Here is a 22,323-nt window from a genome sequence, read left to right on the forward strand (position 1 = left end):
TCGGATTCCCATACATGTTTGCTTGAAGTTTCAAGACAATATGCACATTTTAAAATTTAAAATATATTTTGTTTCACGTGCTGCTGACTCGCCATTAATAATGCACTTACAACGCTAAACTTCGGGGTTCAATTCTCCCTTGGCGGACGCACCAGATTGCATTACAAGAACGTTTCTTGTTGTGTAAATACCACATTCTAATAATTACATTACAAGAACGTTTCTTGTTGTGTAAATACCATACTCTAATAATTACATTACAAGAACGTTTCTTGTTGTGTAAATACCATACTCTAATAATTACATTACAAGAACGTTTCTTGTTGTGTAAATACCATACTCTAATAATTACATTACAAGAACGTTTCTTGTTGTGTAAATATCATACTCTAATAATTACATTACAAGAACGTTTCTTGGTGTGTAAATACCACATTCTAATAACTACATTACAAGAACATTTTTTAATATAGCGCAAGAAGGTCTGTTTCAACTCCAAATATTTCTCATTATAACTCACTAGCACGTATCTATTTAAACATCTCTCCTGTCTTACAAGTTCAGAGTTGTCAGTGTTTCTTTTTTTTTAACTAAAGTTTGCTTTTCAATCAAGCAGTAAATGTATTTGGTCTATCGTTACTAGCAGCGACTGCGTTTTCTATCAATAGTTGTTAGGACTAACGGACTAATGATATCCTGGTGTCATGGGGATGTGTCGGAGAGAGAAGATTCTTCTAAACAGAGAGCTTCATTAGCTCCAGATTTACCAATGTGGTCCACGTGGACATTCACTTTCGTGGTTAACTCCTTACATTAAGTGTTGTAACTAGTGGAAACAAAAACCACTCAATGCGATGTAGCGTGTGTGTCGGTAATTTTAGTATAGAACTTAACCCTAAATGTATTTTACCGCAACTATTTGTATCAGGCCAGATTACAGATTCATTTACAATTTTTGCTTAGAATCGTCTTGACAACAACAAGAAGCAGAAATTTTAACATTATTAGTTGGTTTCGTAAAATTCGCTTTCGAGTAAAAGCACATTAGTCTATACGCTGTATTTACCACAGGGAATAAAACCCCAGATTTTAGAGTTACACCAGAAGTTTTTAAAATTACTAAAATGTTCTTGGATAATGGTGGATCCCCCTGGTAGCTTCCCCCAAGATGGGGGGGTAAGTACATCGAGCATATCAAGGTGTTACGTGTTGAACGTAGTTTTGATTATTTGGTCAAATTTTGCAACAGCCTGTGTAAAAAGCATTTGTGACTTTAAATAGCCCATGATAGTTAATTCTGTCAATTTTAAAAGTTCAATGAGGTGTTTTACAGATTAGCTGCCATGCTGGCGTTTGCTCCAGTTAACCAAGACAAGAATTACAGATGGTGTAACACCCGTTGTTATAGCACGTAAATCAATTCAGCATCGAAAATCGATATTTCGACGAAATCACCAATGAAAAATGCACTTTCTCTTCTCTTCAGTTGGATAAAATACATAAAAAACAGTGGTAGAGAATGTAGGCATAGTTTTTAACAGCCATGTTTCATGCTGAATTACTGTGTTTGAAGAGTTGATGGTGATATAGTAGTAGGTCCTTAACTGTTCCATGTTTTTAGAGATAATACGAGAAGAAAACGATTTTGCTACTTCATCGTAACGGCTAATTCATTTTGCACTTAGATTCACCCTCAAGAGTAGCTGGATTGTAACAATCATGGTTAGAAAAACACGTAGATTTAAGAAGGCTTGATAGAAATGAAATAAGAACCCTATAACCCGAGCGCTTTCGAAAGGTGGACCTTTATTCTTCAGGAACAAACTGGGACTTTAACAAAATAGACTTAGCAAAACAGATTAAAAACGTTTATATCATAAATCACCAGTATCAGAAAATGCTATCAAAGTAACGAAATTAAACTTTAAAAATGTTCAATAACACCTAAAACATTTAAATCGATAATGAAATCCATAAAACTTAAAGGCAGAACAATTCAGGTATTAATCTTTTGAAGAATTAAATAATGCAGATGGCGTTGCAGAAAAAGTTGTTGTATATCAAAACGTTTATGAAACTGCTTTCAAAATAATTATTTTATTTCAGCAGGGGATAATAGTCCTTGGCTTTGTTTCAGAGCGGCTTCCAAAAACAGTTACAGAAACGTTTACATTCACAATCCTGTAAAACTAAAATCATAATCGCACTTTCTTAAGCCTTTCTTGATGACGAGAAACCCACTTGGAATAAAAATATATCTTAGAACGGCTGATATTGGTATTAATACGTTTATTGATAAAGCAGAGAACAACATTTCGACATTCGTAGGTCATATTCAGGTTTGTTAATACCCACACCAGCCGTTCTATGATATATTTCTTAAGCCTTCTTCGAAATCCGACCCCTACTAATCAATACTGCCACTAATCATACCAAACCTTGTCTTCAGTCAGAGAACTTGAAGACAAGAGCTTCCTCTTAAGAACCCTAATTATCCTGGAAACTATTAATGGAACACGCCCAACCTAGTGGGATATTCGATTTTGTTTTACTCATGAGGGGGTGGGAGTTGTGAGTAATCTTGTTTACTTGGCAGAGTTTTGTCTCAACGTACATCAAATGGAGCCGACTTCCCGTAATAATTTTTAAACAAGAATAACAGTTCGAGACTACGGTTCCTTTCACTCTCTCTCCACCTTGAAGCCTTGAGGGCCGTTTTACCCACTCACGATTAAGGAAGGTCATAATTCAAAGCATTCCCACCCCTAGTGTCGGTTTTGAGTATCTTGACGGATCAACACTTGTTAAAGTACCGAACGTTTACTAAACTGTGCATTCTAGATAGAAACAAGACAACAACCTTTAGTAACACTCGTTAACACGTTACTACAGCAACATTCTAGTACTTGTGTAGCGGTTAACATGACGCCTTATTTAAAATACAAGTCTTAACAAAGGTTTTCTAATAAAATAAATTGTGAATAATTATTTTCCAAACTAAACGGTAGTAACAAAGTAAGAATGTTAATTAATTGAATTTCGATCACGTAGTAAGATGGTTCGCAATAAATTTAAACATATGTTCTCAACTAACCCTTGTCGAAACGTTTCCATGGCCACACAGATGAGCTTGTTATAAAGAGTAAACTTTATTATTTTTTTAATTAAACGTTAATATAAAAATGAAGGCGTGATGGACAGTTTTTAAACCTTAGTAAAGAAGTGACTTCCAACATATCCGTATGAAAAACGTGTTGTATTCGTGTACTTAAAAAAGATGTCGTAGTACGCACAACTAGTGCGATATCACGCTGATTTGTATAACAGCTAGATGCACTATTCGCCCTTATTTTTAACTAACAGAATAAAGAGAAGGCAGCTAGCCAACAGCACCTTCCGCCACCGCTTGGGCTATTTCTGTCAAATAAAATGGTAAGGTATAGGCTATCACTCTTATAATGCATCCATGGCCCCAAAGTGCAGAGTTCGTTTTTGAGGAAACAATTAATTTTCGAATCCTAAGTCAGGGCCCACTTTTCCAAAAGATCCACATAGTAAGACAGGGTGAATGTTGCTATATTAATGTACTGTAACCTTTCGTACATATTTATATATTTCATGTTAGTTTCATTAACAGTAGTTGAGTCCATGGCTAGAGCTGTGAACTGGCGAGCCGAGTTCTAATCTATGTGACCACCAAATATTCCCTGCATTTTAAACTGTGGGTATGTTATAAGAGTAACATCCAATCTATTAGTGTGGATGGTGGGTTGTAGGGTTTGTTTTTGAATTTGCAAAGCTACACGAGGGTTATCTGCACTAGCTATCCCCAATTTTGCAGTGTAAGACTAGAGGGAAGGCAGCTAGTCATCACCACCTACCGCCAACTCTTGGGCTACTCTTTTACCAACGAATAGTGGGAATGACCATCACATTACAATGCCCTCACGGCTGAAAGGGCGAGCTGTTTAGTGTGACGGGGATTCGAACCCACGACCATCAGATTACGAGTCGAGAACTTTAATAACTTGGTCATACCGAGCCTAGGGTGCTCCTGGTGGCAGACAGATTTAGCATTTTTTTATATAAAATATAAATACATTAACATTATTGGTCTAAAAGGTTTATACATTCCATGACATACTGTTTTATTGTAAGGATAATTTTGCATTATTAGATATTAGTACACGTATGTAGGATGAACCTAATTTTTTAAGATAGTCTAAGCCATAAAATATTAATGGAATTGTGGCCGACAATACGAATAACAGTCAGGGTGCTTCACTGATGAAGCAATATATGCTTAATCAAAATGACCATGAATAGCATGTTAGATTAACTATATACAGTTTCTGGATTCATTTTTAGTTGTGATTTATATAGTTCACTAATTTTGATCAAATGCTAATAGTAATTCTTTTTCATGGAACATCATAATTTATCAAAATGTTAATATGTAGTTTATAGATGTTTAAAATAGTTCTATATTTGTTTATTCCTTAATCCTAATCACTGGTTAACTTTCAATTTTATTAGAAGCACAATAGAGAAACGATGGCTGAAAGGGTCATAAACCTCTTCCCCCTTTATTTTTAAACTTTTGAAAATTAAACTATAAAAGTTTGTAAATATTTTGAAACATAAGTTCGAAAACTTCATCCTTGGACAAAACATCCAAGAAAAACCAAGACGTTTCTCGTGAAAAACGAGATTATGATTTTGAAAAATGACGACCGCTAAAAGGTAGAACTTTTGGTTTTCCAGCCAAGTAAAAAAGAAGATAAATCGAAGAGACGCCGCTTCGTCTTGGCTTCAGACGTTTCTCTTGACGTGATTGAGTGAAATTTTGCTTCCAAAGTGCTCAGATAATGTCTTGTATAACTCCAAAATACGGTACGGAATCGAAGAGGGTACAAAAGTAGAAATAATTCTTGATGACGAGAAAAAGTAGAAATACATTAAGTGTAGGTTAAAAATAAACCGGTTAAACCCATTCGTCAAATCTGAATTTTCTCTCTCTAAACATAAAAAAAAAAATAGATAATAACCAAAAGGAAACCAAAGAAAATCTAAGAAAATAATTTGGAAATGGACATTAGAAATACAACAAATCAATGAATCAAATGGAAATGACTTTTTCCCCCATCAAGAGGTCAGCCATTAGCCTTCCTTCTGTTGACATTTTAAAGGGTGAGGAACAAAAGAAAGAGGTACAGGATGTATCAGTCTTGGGATGCCATCCCAATGGTTATCTCGAAGATTCATTTTGACGAAATGTCTGTTACTTGTTTGATGATATGTGTGTGAAATCATTGAGTTTCTTTGTTTTTAATTTCACGCAAAGCTACACGAGAGTTATCTACGCGAGTTGTCCTTACTTTAGCAGTGGAAAATTAGAGGGAAGGGAGTTAGTCATTACCACCTATCGCCAGCTCTTTGGGTACTCTTATCGATGAATAGTGGGGCTTGTTCAGTGATGAAGATTCGAACCCGCGATCCTCATATTCTGAGTCGAACACCTTAACCACCAGACCATGTCAGGACCGAAATGATTGAGCCAAGAAATAAACACTTTCATTGAATACAGTTTAATGATGTCCAAGGTTTATTCTGAGTGCTTACATAAATGCAGTTTCTATCGTTGTAAGTCCGTGGACATTTCGCTGTGCCACTGAGGGGCGCTTGACATTGGTTTCTGTAACATATCCTAGTCTCCACTGTGACTCAACGGTCTCTCAGCTTACAACGGTAAAATTCGTGTTTCGATACCCGTGAAGGGCAGAGCACAAATAGCCCATTGTGCAGCTCTGCATTTAATAACAATCACATTATCTATTCGTTCAGTCCCATACACAGTTTAGTGTTTTATAACAGATAATGGAATATTTGTCTTGTTAGGCGTAATGAGTGTTTTTACAATAATTTTTATTTAATAATTATTATTACTGTTTATGTGTCAAATCGTGTTCACCCGCAAGACTTGAAACAGGGAAGGGTTCAAAATGTTTGAGGGCGGAAAATCTCAAACTATTAATGACGTCTCAACGCTTCACAGGGCTTATTGCTATTTGTAACCGATTAAGCACAAAGCTACACAATGGACTATCTGTACTCTGCCCACCACGAGTATGGAAACCCGGTTTCTGGCTTTGTAAGTTCGCAGATATGTCGCTGTGCCACAGGAGGGCCGGTTTATAAAGTCACCCAACAACAACTATAAGAGAAAGACGAGAATCTCCACCGCGGGAATCTAAACCTGATTTTCAGCGTTATATGCCCTCAGACTTAATACTGCTAAGTCACAGGAGAAAGGACATACCAATAATGAACCAGATTTTCAACCGAAACCCCTTGACTAGGTGTAATGCAAGCATGCAATTGCCACTTTCTACTTGAAAACGTCTTTTGCTATTAAATTAGACGTCCATACGGTTCGGCGTATTCGTTGTGAAATTGTAGAAGTAACTAAAATGCCCGTTTATATTTAATTCACGTGATCCACAAAGCTTTCTTCGTTGAAACTTACTTTTAGTTATATTTATCGCTAAATTATTGCAACAGAAATCCAGTTTTTATAAGAAATTAAGATCGTCAAAAAGTTTACGCTTTAACTTTGTATTAAAAATATGCAATCCCATGGATTCAAACAAATTATCAACGCTATACGTGAGTCAAGCGCAGCGGTTAACGTACGCATCATTTCAGTACATTAATAAATCCAAGAGAGGGCTCTATTGAGCAATCTTATCACTAAACGGATGAAGTTGCCTCTTTTCGCTTTCTTCGAACTGTATGTATGTTGTAGAGGCGAAATTCAAACTCGTTAGCGTACACATGCGCATGATTAAAAGTGAGACCAGGGACTCTAAATGTTGATGAACGGTCTTTTGTACAAATAGTGTGACAATCCGTTAGGGGGAGCTGATTGTTATCTTGGATTAGAAAGAGAAAAATCGAGCTTACTTGTCCTGCTTTTTTCCCACGATTCTCGACGAACGAGATAAAGTTAACACCTCGAATGCTCATTGGTTTCCACTGCACGCGCGAACACACATCTTTAAACGACTGAGGATTAAGTCGATTTAACATTTACATGGACTCGTTTGCTCTAAATAGAACTGAATAGCTGTATCATGGACATGAATTAAATAATAAATATTTCTATAGAGAGTTGGATATTTATACATCAGTGTTGATGCAACGTAAACACAAATGCCACACGAACCTTCACAATTGTCGTTCGTCCACGTATTGTTGCAATGACGTAGAAGTCAGAAAACCTTTTATATAGTTGGTTTATTAAGACGGATGTGACGTAAGAAAATTAATTTCACACAAAAAAGGAATTACTTAGCCAGTACAGCAGTGCCATGGCTAATCTTTAAATCACAATATGAGAATTATTTACTAAACATTAAGTCGCAAAGCAGACAAACCTTAAGTCACAAAACCCTTTACATAGTTGGTTTCTTATGACGAAAGTGACATAGACAAACATGTAGCGGAAAGATTTCATGTTATGGTTAAAAGTTTAATGGACTCTTCCACGAATGGACGATTACATAGAAAAAAGTGATGGTAGACAGTTGTCTAGACAATGACTTTAAACACCACTGGTGTTGTACGTTTTAACATTACGGTGCTTTTTTTATTCAACCGTAGAGCCCTCTAGTGGTTGCACTTCTTCCGCGTCATCCACTGCTGGAAGAAATCCAACTTAAAATACTAGAATCCCTTGTAATTATGCTAAGAAAACCAGCTTTTAACCAGAATACGCTTACAACACCTTAACATGTGGAAATATAGAGAAAGGACGGTTGGTTGATTTGTTGAATTTTGGGTAAAGCTACACTAAGTTTCCCTCGGGAAATCGAACCCAGGATTTTAGCGTTGTAAATGCGTAAACCCACTGTTGTCTAACAAGATTAACATCGCATGCCTTTTCTTATATACGTAATTACCCTGTGGGAATGAGAGTGAGGGGAGGACAAGGCATGGGTGTCGGCTAATCTCTAAAGTCCGAGAGGGCAAAAGCTGACTTAAGAAACGTTAACTTGTGGTTCAAGTAAAACATGAACGTCATATATCAAGGCTGAATCCAGTACTTCTGGTATGGTGGTGGTGGTTTTCTTCCACCATGTCACGCAACCTTTGGAAAAAAAAATCGTTTTCTTTACTTGTTTGATCGTCAGTTTGTTTTTCCTTGGTAGTCCACTGAAGTTACTCCTCTTTGTGACCCGATAGTAAAGACATCTAGTGTTAACGTACTTTTCTGAGGTTAAATGTTTCCATATAACAATCAAACGTCTATAATTCTACTTCCGAAAAAAAAAAAGTAGTACAAATTTGGTGTTCTGATCGAAATAACGAACTTTCCAGTGGTTCAGTGGCAAGTTTATGAGCTTACAACGCTAAAATCCGTGTTTCGATTCCTCGCAGTGGACACAGCATATTCGCCCAATGTATATTTGATCAGAAAAAACCTCCTAGTAGTCCAGCAGCAAATATGCACGATTATAACGCTAGAAATTGGGGTTTCATCTCCGAGTTTTGTGGATCACAGATAGCTTTGAATTTATCAATAACATAAAACGAAGTGCATATCTGTGAATCGATATTTGTGTGACTAACATAAAAGTCACGTAATCTGTTTAAAAGCATGACGTGTCGACCACCCAGTTACATACGCAACTTTCTGTTTGTTTATGGCATCTCGTTCTAGCTGCCCTGGCGGGTCACGAGCTAACGAGACCGTCGTCTGATTTTCTTACTGCATTCTCTAAGTTTAGACGAGGTCCTAACCAACTGCTTGAAATACTTCATCAGGGCTATTAAGAACCGTGCGTCTTTTTTAATCGCGTCACCTCACAAACGTTACGTTTCCTTTCGTTTCATCCCCAGTGACCCAGAAACATGTTTGTGGACTTATAAGGATATAAACTAGGTTTTGACACCCGTGGTGGGCAGAGCACAGATAGCCCACTGTGTAACTTTGTGCTTACAAACAAACGAATTTTAGTGGGCACAAAATACTAACAAACCTTCTACAGAACGCTACCTGGCGGTATAAAAACAACTCTCAACAAGTGTTTGAAGAAGAATATGTAACAATATTTGTGTCAGAAAGAAGGATAAACAAACATGATTTTCATGTCGTGTGACCTTATTTGGCATCTCTTTTCTCTGAAGTGGCGCTCTGATCAACAACATACTGGGAGAAGGGGGAATAAAACACGTGCTGTAATTTTGGAAACTTTGCTTCACTGTCTTATTATTGTTGTCACTATTATGTACTTCGGAATCCATTATAAAAAAACATGAAACATTGAAAACTCTTTCGAAGTATGAATTTCTTTTTAGAAAGTTTATCTGTAACTTTGTATGTGAAATTAGTCAGGTGGAAACAGGGGAACCAGCTAACGTATCATTACCAACCTACGACATCTTTGAAAGTAAAATCGAAGTTCATACACTTATAGAACTAAACTGTAAGGAATGAATACTATTTCCCCATAGAAAATCGTATACATAACATACTGCCAGTCTCTTTCACAGGAAAATATGTGGTGATATAACGTACAGAACCAGCCATCCAATACAAATTGTTGATATAACGTACAGAACCAGCCATCCAATACAAATTGTTGATATAACGTACAGAACCAGCCATCCAATAAAAGTTGTTGATATAACGTACAGAACCAGCCTTCCAATACAAGTTGTTGATATAATGTACAGAACCAGCCATCCAATACAAGTTGTTGATTTTACCACTGATATTTGCTAATAACTCGATTATTTATTTGCCTATTTTAAAGAAAAGCTACATCGGACTTTCTACTGTCTCCACTACGAGGAACAGAATCCCGGGTTTTAGCGTCATAAGGCCGTGGATTTATCGCTGTCCCACGGAGATGAGGGGATCTCATAAGCAGACCAATCACTGAAAGATCCTTTTTCTTTTATAGAAAACAAGTCGGTAATATGAGGGTTAAACTAAATCAATACAGTAACAGTTCTGTAGAAGGAAACAGGTCTTGGCTCTGAATGTTGTAATAGTTAAAATCAATAGAGAAAAAAAGAATCGCTTATTTTCTACGTCAAACACATGGGAGACCCTTCCCCCTCAGTACTTACTGGGATTAATATTAACACTCTTTCATTAAATGTTGTTTTTTTTTCATATTTTACTGGGAACAATGCAATGCGTTTCGTTTTTTATAGCTAAGCCACATCGAGCTGTCTGCAGTGTCCACCAAGGGGAATCGAATCCCTACTTTAAGCATTATAATAGACTTGTCGCTAATGAAAAAGTCATGGGCCCATTAGCAATGTAATCCATAAATGGTTTAGAAAAAAAGTTTACGAAACCGACGTAACCTCAACTGACTTCGCATCAGCAAACCTAAATCAGACTTTCGATATTAATAAAAAAACAAAACAAAATAAACAATAACATGAAAGGCCGGAACTCTCCAATATTTAATACACATTAAAGTATTCATATATATATATATACACACTACTACTACTAAAATACAGAACACATTTTAGGCCTCGCTGTCCAGTTGTTCGAAGTGTATGAAACAAAAGTGAACTTTAGCATTTGAAGATATTTCATAAGGAAGTCATATACATATACAGTAAGAGTCGTCCATGTTTATCTTAATCTACACCATGACACGGAGTGGAAAAGAGTTAATTCTAACAAACGAGCGAGGCTGAAGAGAATTAGCCAATAAGTCAGGTTTAAACAACTGGAGATACGAGCAATCCATATGGATTGATGTTCCCAGTACAGGCAAGTTCACGAGTATTTATTAACAGGGAATTAAGATAGAAGAATGGTTAGCCAATCCCGGTGAACGTGACCAAAGTACCGCCTCCATATATGTAGTAAGTAGAGCGAGTTTAAAAGTACCTGTACTTTATCATACGAAATGACGACAATGTACGTACCAGATTTTATGTAGGCGCTATAACAATCCGTAAATTATCTTTGAAATGATCACTTTACTCTTGTAAGTCGTGAACTTTGTTATTTGCTATTTCAGAAAGATGTTGTAACTCCCTAATTTACGTCTAACCATTTTCGTTCTGTCAGGCCTGAATGACGAAAAATACAGAGTAAGATCCTGGGTTCGAATCCAGAATGCCCATGGTGTAGCTTTGCGCTAAAAATAACGATAAGGTGTTAAACCGGGAAGGAGTGTGGAGAGATAATAAAATTATATCCTTACACAACAAACGTTTCTAGCGTCGACCTTTCAAATGACATGAAACTGTGTTAAATCATGGCGTTTCTAGAAGGGGGCATGAAGAATAGTTAACGTGAAAATTAATATAACGTGATGTCTAATTTATTATTCACGAATTGCTCAATCAGTTTAAAGTTTTCCACGTAAACAACTCGTAGCTGTTGGAGACAGTGATTAAATTTAGGGTTAAACAAGGGGGACCAGCCCCCTAGAGATATGAAAACTGTTTAGGAGAGTCCCCATAATGATATTGAAGAGTTTGTTTGAAGTTAAGCACAAAGCTACATAATAGGTTATTCATGCTTTGTCCATCACGGGTATCGAAACCCGGTTTCTAGCGTTGTAAGTCCACGGACGTACTGCTGTACCACTTGGGGGGGGGCTATATTAAAGAGAAGAGCAGAAACTATTGTATAGTCATTGACAATTTTGAGATGAACTGTAATGAGAAATGTAGGAAACCTGGTCTTCAGCGGATAAGTTAAGCCTAACTATCCACAACTAGATGGATCTGGGAAATGATGGGCGTGACAAATAACCTACCTTGTCACGCAAAGTCACTCAATGTCGTTAAACTAATGGTCAATTTATCTTCCCAAATATGCTGGATATACTTAATATAATATTGTAACGCGTAGTTGACTTGTAAGAGGAATGACCAATAGGGTTAAATACTGGTCACCTCTGACTCCATATTTCAACTTTAGCTACTAGAGAGGATATGTCAAATTTTGAAACAAATCAAACTCGTCAAAAATATGTCTGCACTATTTTAAATTAGTGGGAGAAGGCAATATATGATAGAAATTAGGTAAAATATCACAAGCAAAACCTACAAAATTCATCTTAAAACCATTATTTATGTATCATGAATTATTGCTTTGATGCAAAAAAGAAAAACTGAATTCAAGTTGAGGAAATAATAACCTTATCGATATTCATTAATGCTGATTCCGATGCACTGGTGACACCCATCCCAAGTTATCATAAGTCATATGACAATATAACAACTGTATATACGTGTATATATATATTTTAATGGGAGAGGGTTACAAAATTCCAGGTTTCCACTCCCCACGTCTACAGTCTTTAATATATTTCACACCATTCTATTTCTCTCTTGGTCGCAAAAACCGCTGACTATTTTCTCTGCGTTTGTTGTTAACCACAAGGTACATAAAGAGTTAGCTATCTCCCTTCTTACAAACATTGAAGCTCGATTTTTTTACCATTATAAGCCCTCAGCAATACCGCTGACTCATCAGGTAGGGACACTGATCAGCTGATTCTGATATTTATATAAGTATTCATTGAAATTTCAAAACTTTAACAACGTGTTTCTTAAATTCAAATACCCCACCATGACCAAGGTATATAAAACTACCCAACCCTAACAAAACACGTACTGACTAGTTGGTTCCAAACTAATTACCAAGCCTAATAAAACATGTACGACAAGTTGGTCCAACCTAATAAAATATGGAACATGGGGTTCGTTATAACCTTACGTTAGGTGTACTTTTGCTGAGATGAACAAAGCCAACATAATAGGTAAACTTTGTCCACTGCGGGAGGATCAAACCCCGAATTTTGGCGTTTGAAATGAGCAATACACAGTAGTTGTAAAAGGAAACTGTTTACCTACCTCTCCTCCTGGCCGAGCAAAAAATGGTAAAAAACAGTATGAGAAGTACTGGCCAGTTCATCTCTACTTTATACTGGTGAAAAAGATGATGAAATGTCTGAAAGAAACAAATAAAAACAAGATTTATTTTAATGTATACTAATATAGTTTTGCAAATTTCTTCAATAAATATTGAAGTTAGGATATAGATTATGTTTTCGGTTTATCTAAGTTAGATAAATCCTGTTTGTTTTTAGTGCTACCTGTATTAATACTGTTGGTTAGAATGTTTAAATACATGTAATTTTGCTATTTTTAATTATTTTGTTATTATAAAGATTGTTTTGCACTACTAACATAGTATGTGCACTTAAGACTAATTAATCTGATATTGCACAGATAGCCCATTGTGTAGCTTTTTTCTAATTCTAATCAACAGTATAATCTGATATTATTGGGATTACGGCCGAAAATGTCGCTGACATTATTCGCATGATGTATATAATAATATGTATATATCTTTAAGTCTCGATTACAGCATTACGTTCAATGGACCTTACTACAAATATGATTCATTTTATGTGTATATGTGTGCTAGCATCCATTACCCAGAATTAGCTGGCTCGATTAATATAATTTTTTGTAAGTGGAAAATCTTTGAGGGTGCACAGGGATACTTTGTTAATTAGAATGTTTACTAAAGAACTGTGGTAAAAATACATCCCGAACTAGAGGAAATTAATTCATTAATAATTTGGTTAATAAAACAAAGAATGGGATCATTATCTAACAATGTCCTTAATACAATGTTTGATTTCTTAACGGGTATCTTCAAGTAGTAATACCCAGAAATATTCGTTTATATTGTACACTTATTTTGAGAACGTTTGGAAACTCGTGCTTTGATTTCGTCAGTGTCATTAATGACATGTTGGTACACTGGACATTAAACCTAAATTTTCAAGTTGGTTAGAAGTCCCATCAGTACGTGTATCTGTTCAATATAACAGTGGTGGCGAATCATATGAATAGTGCAAATACTGAAACCTTATTTCCATTACAACACGATACACTAAGTGTTACTTTGAACTTCGTGACATGTATAAAGTCTAAAGTTTCAAGATCACGTACACGTATGAATAATCATCACTCACCAGAAGGCCCGAGTCGATATTAAACACCTGGTCACCAAGTCAACCTTCCCAAGCGGCTGATGCATGAGTTATCGAAGTTGGTAGTTTTTATTTTGGGCTTATTAAACAAGTTTCATTGGCCACAGCCATCTAAAGAACTACTGCGGATTTATACATGCTACTGGCGTATTGTATTCGGTGAAAGAAACTAATAAATTTACTCTCTAGAAACCACAGACGTTGCCATCCCGGTTCATACTATCTGTAAAACGGGGTCACGTCTGGAGCAAACCTCGACTTTAATAAGTAATAAGTCTATAAAAGTAAACGTGGTGATAAACGACTTTGTACGCCTGTCTTTTTAGTCGGCTGTGACAAAGCACTTTGACATTTTGAAAAATGACCACGTTAAGAAGGCAATGAAGGACACGAGAGGGTGCCTTTCACCTGACAAACTCAGGAGAGTCGACGCTGCTGGACACTGACCGCTAGAACAGCTGGACAGCAAGGTCTTCCCTGTTTAAGATCACCGATATCGTTCCAAATTACGACCTACAATAACGAAATGGTGATTAAACCCCATTAAGATACTTAACATTTTCCCTGAGAACTTGAACTCCTGTCGTAGCCATTACTTCAGCCTCACAAGTCAGCGACGTTGAGACCCTATAATCGCAGTCAGGAGATTTAAATGGGCCACTCGACCCTGCCCTGTGTTCGACTAACATTCGTTGACTGGTATTCTAGAAAAAACGGAAGCAACAATAGTATACAAACTCCCGAAACAAACAAAATAAATCTCGAGTTGGAACAGAGACTGGGCCTAAACTATAGACATGACGTTTTCTCTCCGAAGTTTAATAAACACGAGTACCCTAATTACAATGACATGAATTAACATGGAAGCGAAATGTAACAGTTGTGATTTTGTATGGGCTGATTACAAACCGCTGCCGATAAGCGCAGCACTGGTTGTTTTAAAAGTGTCTGTGCATCCGTAAAGATACACTACTTATATTCCTTGCCATATTACGGCTGTTCGCCAGAAGGCTGTAAACAAATACAATTACACATTATAAAAAAAACAAAGCCACAACATGCAACAAGTAATTCACCATTCAACCACTAGATGGCTACAATAGTATGAATTTTTATACAAAGTTCGACGTGACACAGAATTTAGCTACGTTCGAGGCTTGTCTAAACCTGTCCATTATGTCCATGCGCAAAAAAAGATACGCGAATTTTTGCATCGAGCTATTCGAAATGTTGAGCGCAAAAGGCTTGCATCATATGATATAAATCGCAATTGAAGGATTAAAGAATAAATAATGAGGACGTGTGTCAGTTTAAACCCGAAATAATTTTACGTGTTACGGTTCACTAAAGCGTGAACCATCATCACGACATCTTCTTACACATGTTGAATAAACCTTTTACATCAAAATAGTTTTCACTTTTAATAAACGTATGATCACTTTTTAAAAACTATGTATTGTTTGTATGTGCTACTAGATGGCTCTATTTCTCCATTATTAGTCAATTTAGACAAAAACTTATATTAGTAGGAAAAAATTTCTGTATCATGAAGCTTTATAAAATATTTTTAATCAATTAAAGGTTACAATAGTTGATATCCACGTCATTTTCACTCCTTCTTTAGTCCAAGGGCGTTAAATTTGTATTTATATTTCTTTCACTGATGGAAAACACACATTTTTTTTTCAACACGCATAGGTAGCCAAGTCAATGTTTTCTATCAGGTATAAAGGAAGAACTACATGGAAACGAATGTTACATTATTGGATTTATTTTATTTTTAATATTACACACCTACAGTTGTGCGTTGAAAGTGTTTATATGTGTGATTCCTTCGAAAGAATGAATATATATTTATATAAATCGTTCTGACGAGTTTGGAATTCGCTATTCCTCGAGTCCGTCTGACTTTTAACTCGGCACCGAGTTCTTCTAAATCTTTTAGTACGGTGTATCGTGAGAAATTTAATACAAGGTGGTTTAATTATATCTTTGTTCTCGTTGCCATGGTAGTCGACTTTTTATGGTGCAGTTAAAACGATCGAGAATCGAAAACTTGCGTTTCGTCTAATAGGGAGCTACACTTCACATTTAACACAACGACCACTCCAGTATTGGTGGGCTCATAGAAATAATAATTCATTGGGTTGCAGATGGACGTTTCTCACAAGCTGATGGTGAGTAAGCTTGCACGAGGCAAGCTAAGTGACTTGGAGTAAAGGTGAACCTCTAAGGCTACAAGACCACGAGAACCGCAACAATGTCCCTTCAGCTTTCTCAAAGGCCGTGCGTCACGTGGTATTCACAAGGTAACTCCTGTAAATATGTTACTAACTTTTAATGTTAAAATGAAAAAAAAAGCCCCTCTCCCATAATCCCGCCTATGAATCCTCCTTTGAGATTCACAGCGTTTCATCTAAACTTATTCTTGTACTTAGGATTAAGTTTCCACAGCACTCTTCATTACCTTTAAGTTTTATTGACAGTTAACTACACGGGAGGCGAGATTATAAACCCTTTTGTCAACCTAAACAAACACAAAATCACACTAAGTCATTCACCAGATGACGCTTCAAATTGCTAAACACTACTTTACACTTTTTTAAAACGACGATATATTAGACCCATGCTTTCAGGATTAAGGGTTTACTCATATAGAATTACCACCAGAGGGTCTTGTACGACTTCCCCGATGGTTCGTGTGGGAATCAATTCACGTGACTAGCTATGTTATTCACTTACGTGGCTTAACAGATACAAACCCGTGTCATCAGGCGCCAACCGCGTGATCACGTGTCTCCTGGAAGGTAAACTTACACGTAACAACGGGATTACAAATCAAACATGACAACCACCGATCAATTACAGACAGGGCAGTCACTTCGACAGCACGCTGGAAATTCACAACTTCGCTCCGAACCCGTGCGATAACAAATAACAATACGGCACTACATCGATAGACAAATGATGAAACAGGTCAATAGGATGATTTACTGGCGATATTACTAATTGTTTTGTTGCAGAAAGGGCGAGTTATTGCTTTCACCCCCCGTCCTTCCTGTACATTGTTTCACCACAGTCCAGTTTCCTACTCTATGTACAGTCGCCGGGATAGGGGAGGTATGTACGATTATACGAGATAGCAGACAATGCTATAATCAACACAACTTGCTGGAATAAACACACACACACACACACACACCACTAAAAATGTAACGAAGGTTTGAAATTAGAGCAGAACCTTACCACATTAAAAAAAAAAAACACTTTCGTAGAATACAACAAAAATCGTAAGGTTCAGTCTTTCATAAGTTAATGCAAACGTAAACATAAACTGATTTATAACTATCAATACGACCCCCTACTCTCGTCTCGTTTCCTTATTCTATAGAGCAGTGGCTGACATATTTTTGTTCTCCCAGGAAACATATTTATGTAGTTCCAACTCACTCAGCCGTCCGTCTACTGTTCGACGTTTCACTTAAAATTGACATATATCTCCACATGTTTTGGAAAAAAACAACAAAAAACGTTTGTTCACAAAGTTTGACAGTCATGAGCTAACCGTCCACTACGGTCAACTGTTTTCTACTCTGAATATCTGTAATAAACTTTGTAGATGAAGAATACTTCACGACCAGAGGTAACGTCCAAACTACTCAAGTAACAATTACAAATAGGCCCGGAATGCCTAGCGTGTTAAGGCGTGCTACTCGTAATCTGAGGGTTGCGAGATCGCATCCCCGTCGCGCCAAACATGATCGCCCTTTCAGCCGTGGGGGCGTTATAAAGTGACGGTCAATCCCACTATTCGTTGATAAAAGAGTAGCCCAAGAGTTAGAGGTGGGTGGTGATGACTAGCTGCCTTCCCTCTAGTCTTACACTACTATATTAGGGACGGCTAGCACAGATAGCCCTCGAGTAGCTTTGTGCGAAATTAAAAAAAAACCAACAACAATAGTTACAAATTCGCTGTCCATTTCACTTTCCTATCAATACTGATACTGTTGCCCAGTGCTTGTAGGAAATAACAGGGGAGTTTCTTTCACGATAAGTTAACTACCATAGTTTTCAGAATAATACAAAAGCACAAAACTAGTGGCGACAGTGAAGAAATGAACCAAACGCTCGTGCTGATTTCAAGACTGCACAATTGCCTAAAGGGTAGGAGTGGAATGGAAAAGGCGTTCTCACGAACTCGTAAACTGAAATATTTTAAGCACAAATCGCAGTATGATCTAAAACTGTGGTTCGACGGTAGGTCCAAAATGTAAGTCACATCAGAATCAGCGCAGCTTTTCCCATTAAAGCTAACGATGCGGTTTTTTTTTGTTGTTTTTTTTTTTGTCGTGGCAAGCGAAAGAGGGCGGCACTTACCTTGTCAAAGAGGTTCGAGAATAAAAAAAAAAAGTTTGAAAATCATTGTACTAAATAAAACTCAAGGGCGATCCGACCTAGGTTAAAGAAGACTACTGGTCAAGATGATGCATTTGTGTATCACACTTCTCTTGGTATCACTGAGGGCTACTAACTCCATCTTAGGAACACCAATCACCTCAAATCATCGTTAAGTCTAACGTCACCAGAACTATTTTCAATAAAGTACAAGGAGGTCTTTTAGCAACGTCGCCCTAATTTATTTATTTATGTTGGTAAAAATCAGGGTTAGAGCCTCCTGAAAGTGGGAGACAGCCCACAAATATAATGTAGGTCATTAATCTTTATACGTCTAGTTGATCCCTCTGTTATTAAGGAAAGTTACAGCTTGACCTGGTAGGAATACAGCAATGTAGCAAGGTACCCCTGAAAAATTAAAAGGTGGAAACTAAGGCTTCCGATGGTGGGACAGTACTTCCTGGCTTAAAGTTGAGGAGGGTGGGGTGCTGCTGCTATCCATTCTAGTGTTACCCAAAAACAATAAAACTGTTAATTTACACAGCTTATGTTTTACTTTTCTTACTTGACGGTAGATCGTGCCAAATTACACGTGTATGAACTAATGATTTATTATTACATTTTTACTAGCCTTACAGTGTCGTTGCATGATATTTGCTAGTAATTTACTGAGAAGATATGGCGACAATCATTTAACGAAATAGTAATTGTGGAATCAGCAATTAAAGAAAAACCAAACGCAAGCATGAAACATGTGTTATCAAGATGGCTGGTAGTTTGGATCTTCTAAGGTCATCTTCAGGATAACAAACAGTTTGTACACTTTCTTTAAACCCATACAACAGATACTATTCCTTTGTTACACGTGTCTAACCTTCTTTAAACCAATACAACAGATACTGTTCCATTGTTACACGTGTCTAACCTTCATTAAACCCATACAACAGATACTGTTCTGTTATTACACGTGTCTAACCTTCATTAAACCCATACAACAGATACTGTTCTGTTATTACACGTGTCTAACCTTCTTTAAACCCATACAACAGATACTGTTCCGTTGTTACACGTGTCTAACCTTCTTTAAACCCACACAACAGACACATTTCCGTTGTCACACGTGTCTAACCGTCTTTAAACCCACAAAACAACCACATTTTTCTTGTGGCACGTGTCTCACCATCTTTAAACCCATACAAGAGATACTGTTCCGTTGTTACACATGTCTAACCTTCATGAAACCCATACAACAGATACTGTTCCGTTGTTACACGTGTCTATCCGTCGTAAAACCCACACAACAGATACTGTTCCGTTGTTACACGTGTCTAAACATCTTTCAACCCATACAACAAGCACATTTTTGTTGTGACACGTGTTCCACCGTCTTTAAATCCATACAACAGACAATATTCCGTTGTTACACGTGTCTAACCTTCTTTAAACCCATACAACAGACAAATTTTCGTTGTTACACGTGTCTAACCTTTTTTAAACCCATACAACAGATACTGTTCCATTGTTACACGTGTCTAACATTCATTAAACTCATACAACAGATACTGTTCCGTTGTTACATGTGTCTAACCTTCTTTAAACCCATGCAACAGATACTGTTCTGTTGTTACACGTGTCTAAACGTCTTTAAACCCATACAACAGACACATTTTTCTTGTGGCACGTGTCTCACCATCTTTAAACCCATACAAGAGATACTGTTCCGTTGTTACACATGTCTAACCTTCATTAAACCCATACAACAGATAATGTTCCGTTGTTACACGTGTCTAACCTTCATTAAACTCATACAACAGATACTGTTCCGTTGTTACAGTGTCTAAACGTCTTTAAACCCATACAACAGACACATTTTTGTTGTGACACGTGTCTCACCGTCTTTAAATCCATACAACAGACAATATTCCGTTGTTAACGTGCCTAACCACCTTTAAACCTATACAACAGACAAATTTTCGTTGTTACACGTGTCTAACCTTCATTAAACCCATACAACAGATACTGTTCCGTTGTCACACGTGTCTCACCATCTTTAAGCCCATACAAGAGACACATTTCCGTTGTCACAAGTGTCTAACCGTCTTTAAACCCACACAACAAGCACATTTTTGTTGTGACACGCGTATAAACGTCTTTAAACCCATACAACAGACACATTTCCATTGTCACACGTGTCTAACCGTCTTTAAACCCATACAACAGACACATTTTTGTTGTGACACGTGTCTAACCGTCTTTAAACCCACACAACAACCACATTTTTGTTGTGACACGTGTCTAACCTTCATGAAACCCATACAACAGATACTGTTCCGTTGTTACACGTGTCTATCCGTCGTAAAACCCACACAATAGATACTGTTCCGTTGTTACACGTGTCTAACCTTCTTTAAACCCATACAACAGACACATTTCCGTTGTCACACGTGTCTAACCTTCTTTAAACCCACACAACAACCACATTTTTGTTGTGACACGTGTCTAACCGTCTTTAAACCCACACAACAACCACATTTTTGTTGTGACACGTGTTCCACCGTCTTTAAATCCATACAACAAACAATATTCCGTTGTTAACGTGTCTATCCGTCTTAAAACCCATACAACAGATACTGTTCCGTTGTTACACGTGTCTAACCACCTTTAAACCCACACAACAGCCACATTTTTGTTGTGCCATGTGTTTAACCATCTTTAAACCCATACAACAGAAACAGTTCCGCTGTTATACGTGTCTGGCTTCTAAACAACTTCAAGGTTTTAAACGTGTTTTAAGAGTTAAGCACGTGTTGCTTTCCTCGTACGTGCTACACAGAAAATACATGATTTAAATAGAGTTTGTACTGTCTTCTAGCAGGTAGTATTTCATTTAATCGTTACGAAGAACTGCGTGGAATAATTTTTAATTTTGATAGTTCTAAATACGAAAAAAAAAATTATAAGTACAGGGTGTTTGTAAAGTCACTGTGCAGATTTGTAATCATATTTTATTCAGTCTATTTCAAGCCACCAACTGATAGTGGTGTTTGAAAACAAAATAAGAAGGATCCAGGCCTGTATTGATGCCAACATGGGTCATTTTCAACACTGTTTATAATTGTCATTCATATTTACCTCCTGTATTCTATATTGAAACATGTCTGTTAATAAATATATAAGTGCACAATGACTTTCCGAACACCCTGTATATGTCATTCTTGTTGTCGGACAACGATATTGCAATAAGAAACAGGAAGAAATAAATGTATGTACAACAGTTGTTTACAATAAAATAACAAGTTAACTAGCCAGCAACATAAATTACTGAAGACTCGTTCAACAATATAGAAACAAGCAACAAAAAATAAAAAATAAAAACAAATAAAAACTTATGTAGATCTGGTTACTAAACTTGTGGAATAATGTGAAGAAATCAAACAAGATGTGTATTAAAGTTGACATATCACTTTATCCAACTAACGATCACATAACACACTAGTTTGTCTGGACTTTACATAGGTTATAAAATAAAATAAAATCCACAAATTACTGGATTCCACAGTTTGTCTATCGAAGGACTGATGTTTGAATAAAATCTCAGCTTTTATTGGTATATCTTTCCATTAATTAATCTTACAACACTACTTTACAATGGTTTTATAATTTAATGTTTCTTTTTTAATTTCGCGCAAAGCTACACGAAGGCTATCTGCGTTAGCCGTCCCTTATTTAGCAATGTAAGACTAGAGGGAAGGCAGCTAGTCATCACCACCTACCGCCAACTCTTGGGCTACTCTTTTATCAACGAATAGTGGGATTGACCGTCACATTATAACGCCCCCACGGCTGAAAGGGCGAGTATATTTGGTGCGACGGG

At 36.9% G+C, this 22,323-nt stretch overlaps 1 protein-coding gene across 8 annotated transcripts in view; it reads right to left on the reverse strand.

Annotated features, from left to right (window-relative positions):
- The window catches only part of LOC143237353 (adhesion G protein-coupled receptor L3-like), a 66,735-nt gene that overhangs the window by 38,915 nt on the left and 5,497 nt on the right, over positions 1 to 22,323 (reverse strand). For 7 of the 8 annotated variants that reach the window (XM_076476501.1, XM_076476507.1, XM_076476502.1 and 4 more), the window contains exon 2: positions 12,904 to 13,000. In XM_076476501.1, coding sequence (XP_076332616.1) covers positions 12,904 to 13,000 — 97 coding nt within the window. Of the gene's footprint in view, positions 1 to 6,963; positions 7,207 to 12,903; positions 13,001 to 22,323 lie in introns of those variants that run through there. The other variant, XM_076476506.1, reaches the window with a different exon arrangement.

Source organism: Tachypleus tridentatus, chromosome 13, assembly GCF_004210375.1.
Source record: "Tachypleus tridentatus isolate NWPU-2018 chromosome 13, ASM421037v1, whole genome shotgun sequence".
Lineage (NCBI taxonomy): Eukaryota > Metazoa > Arthropoda > Merostomata > Xiphosura > Limulidae > Tachypleus > Tachypleus tridentatus.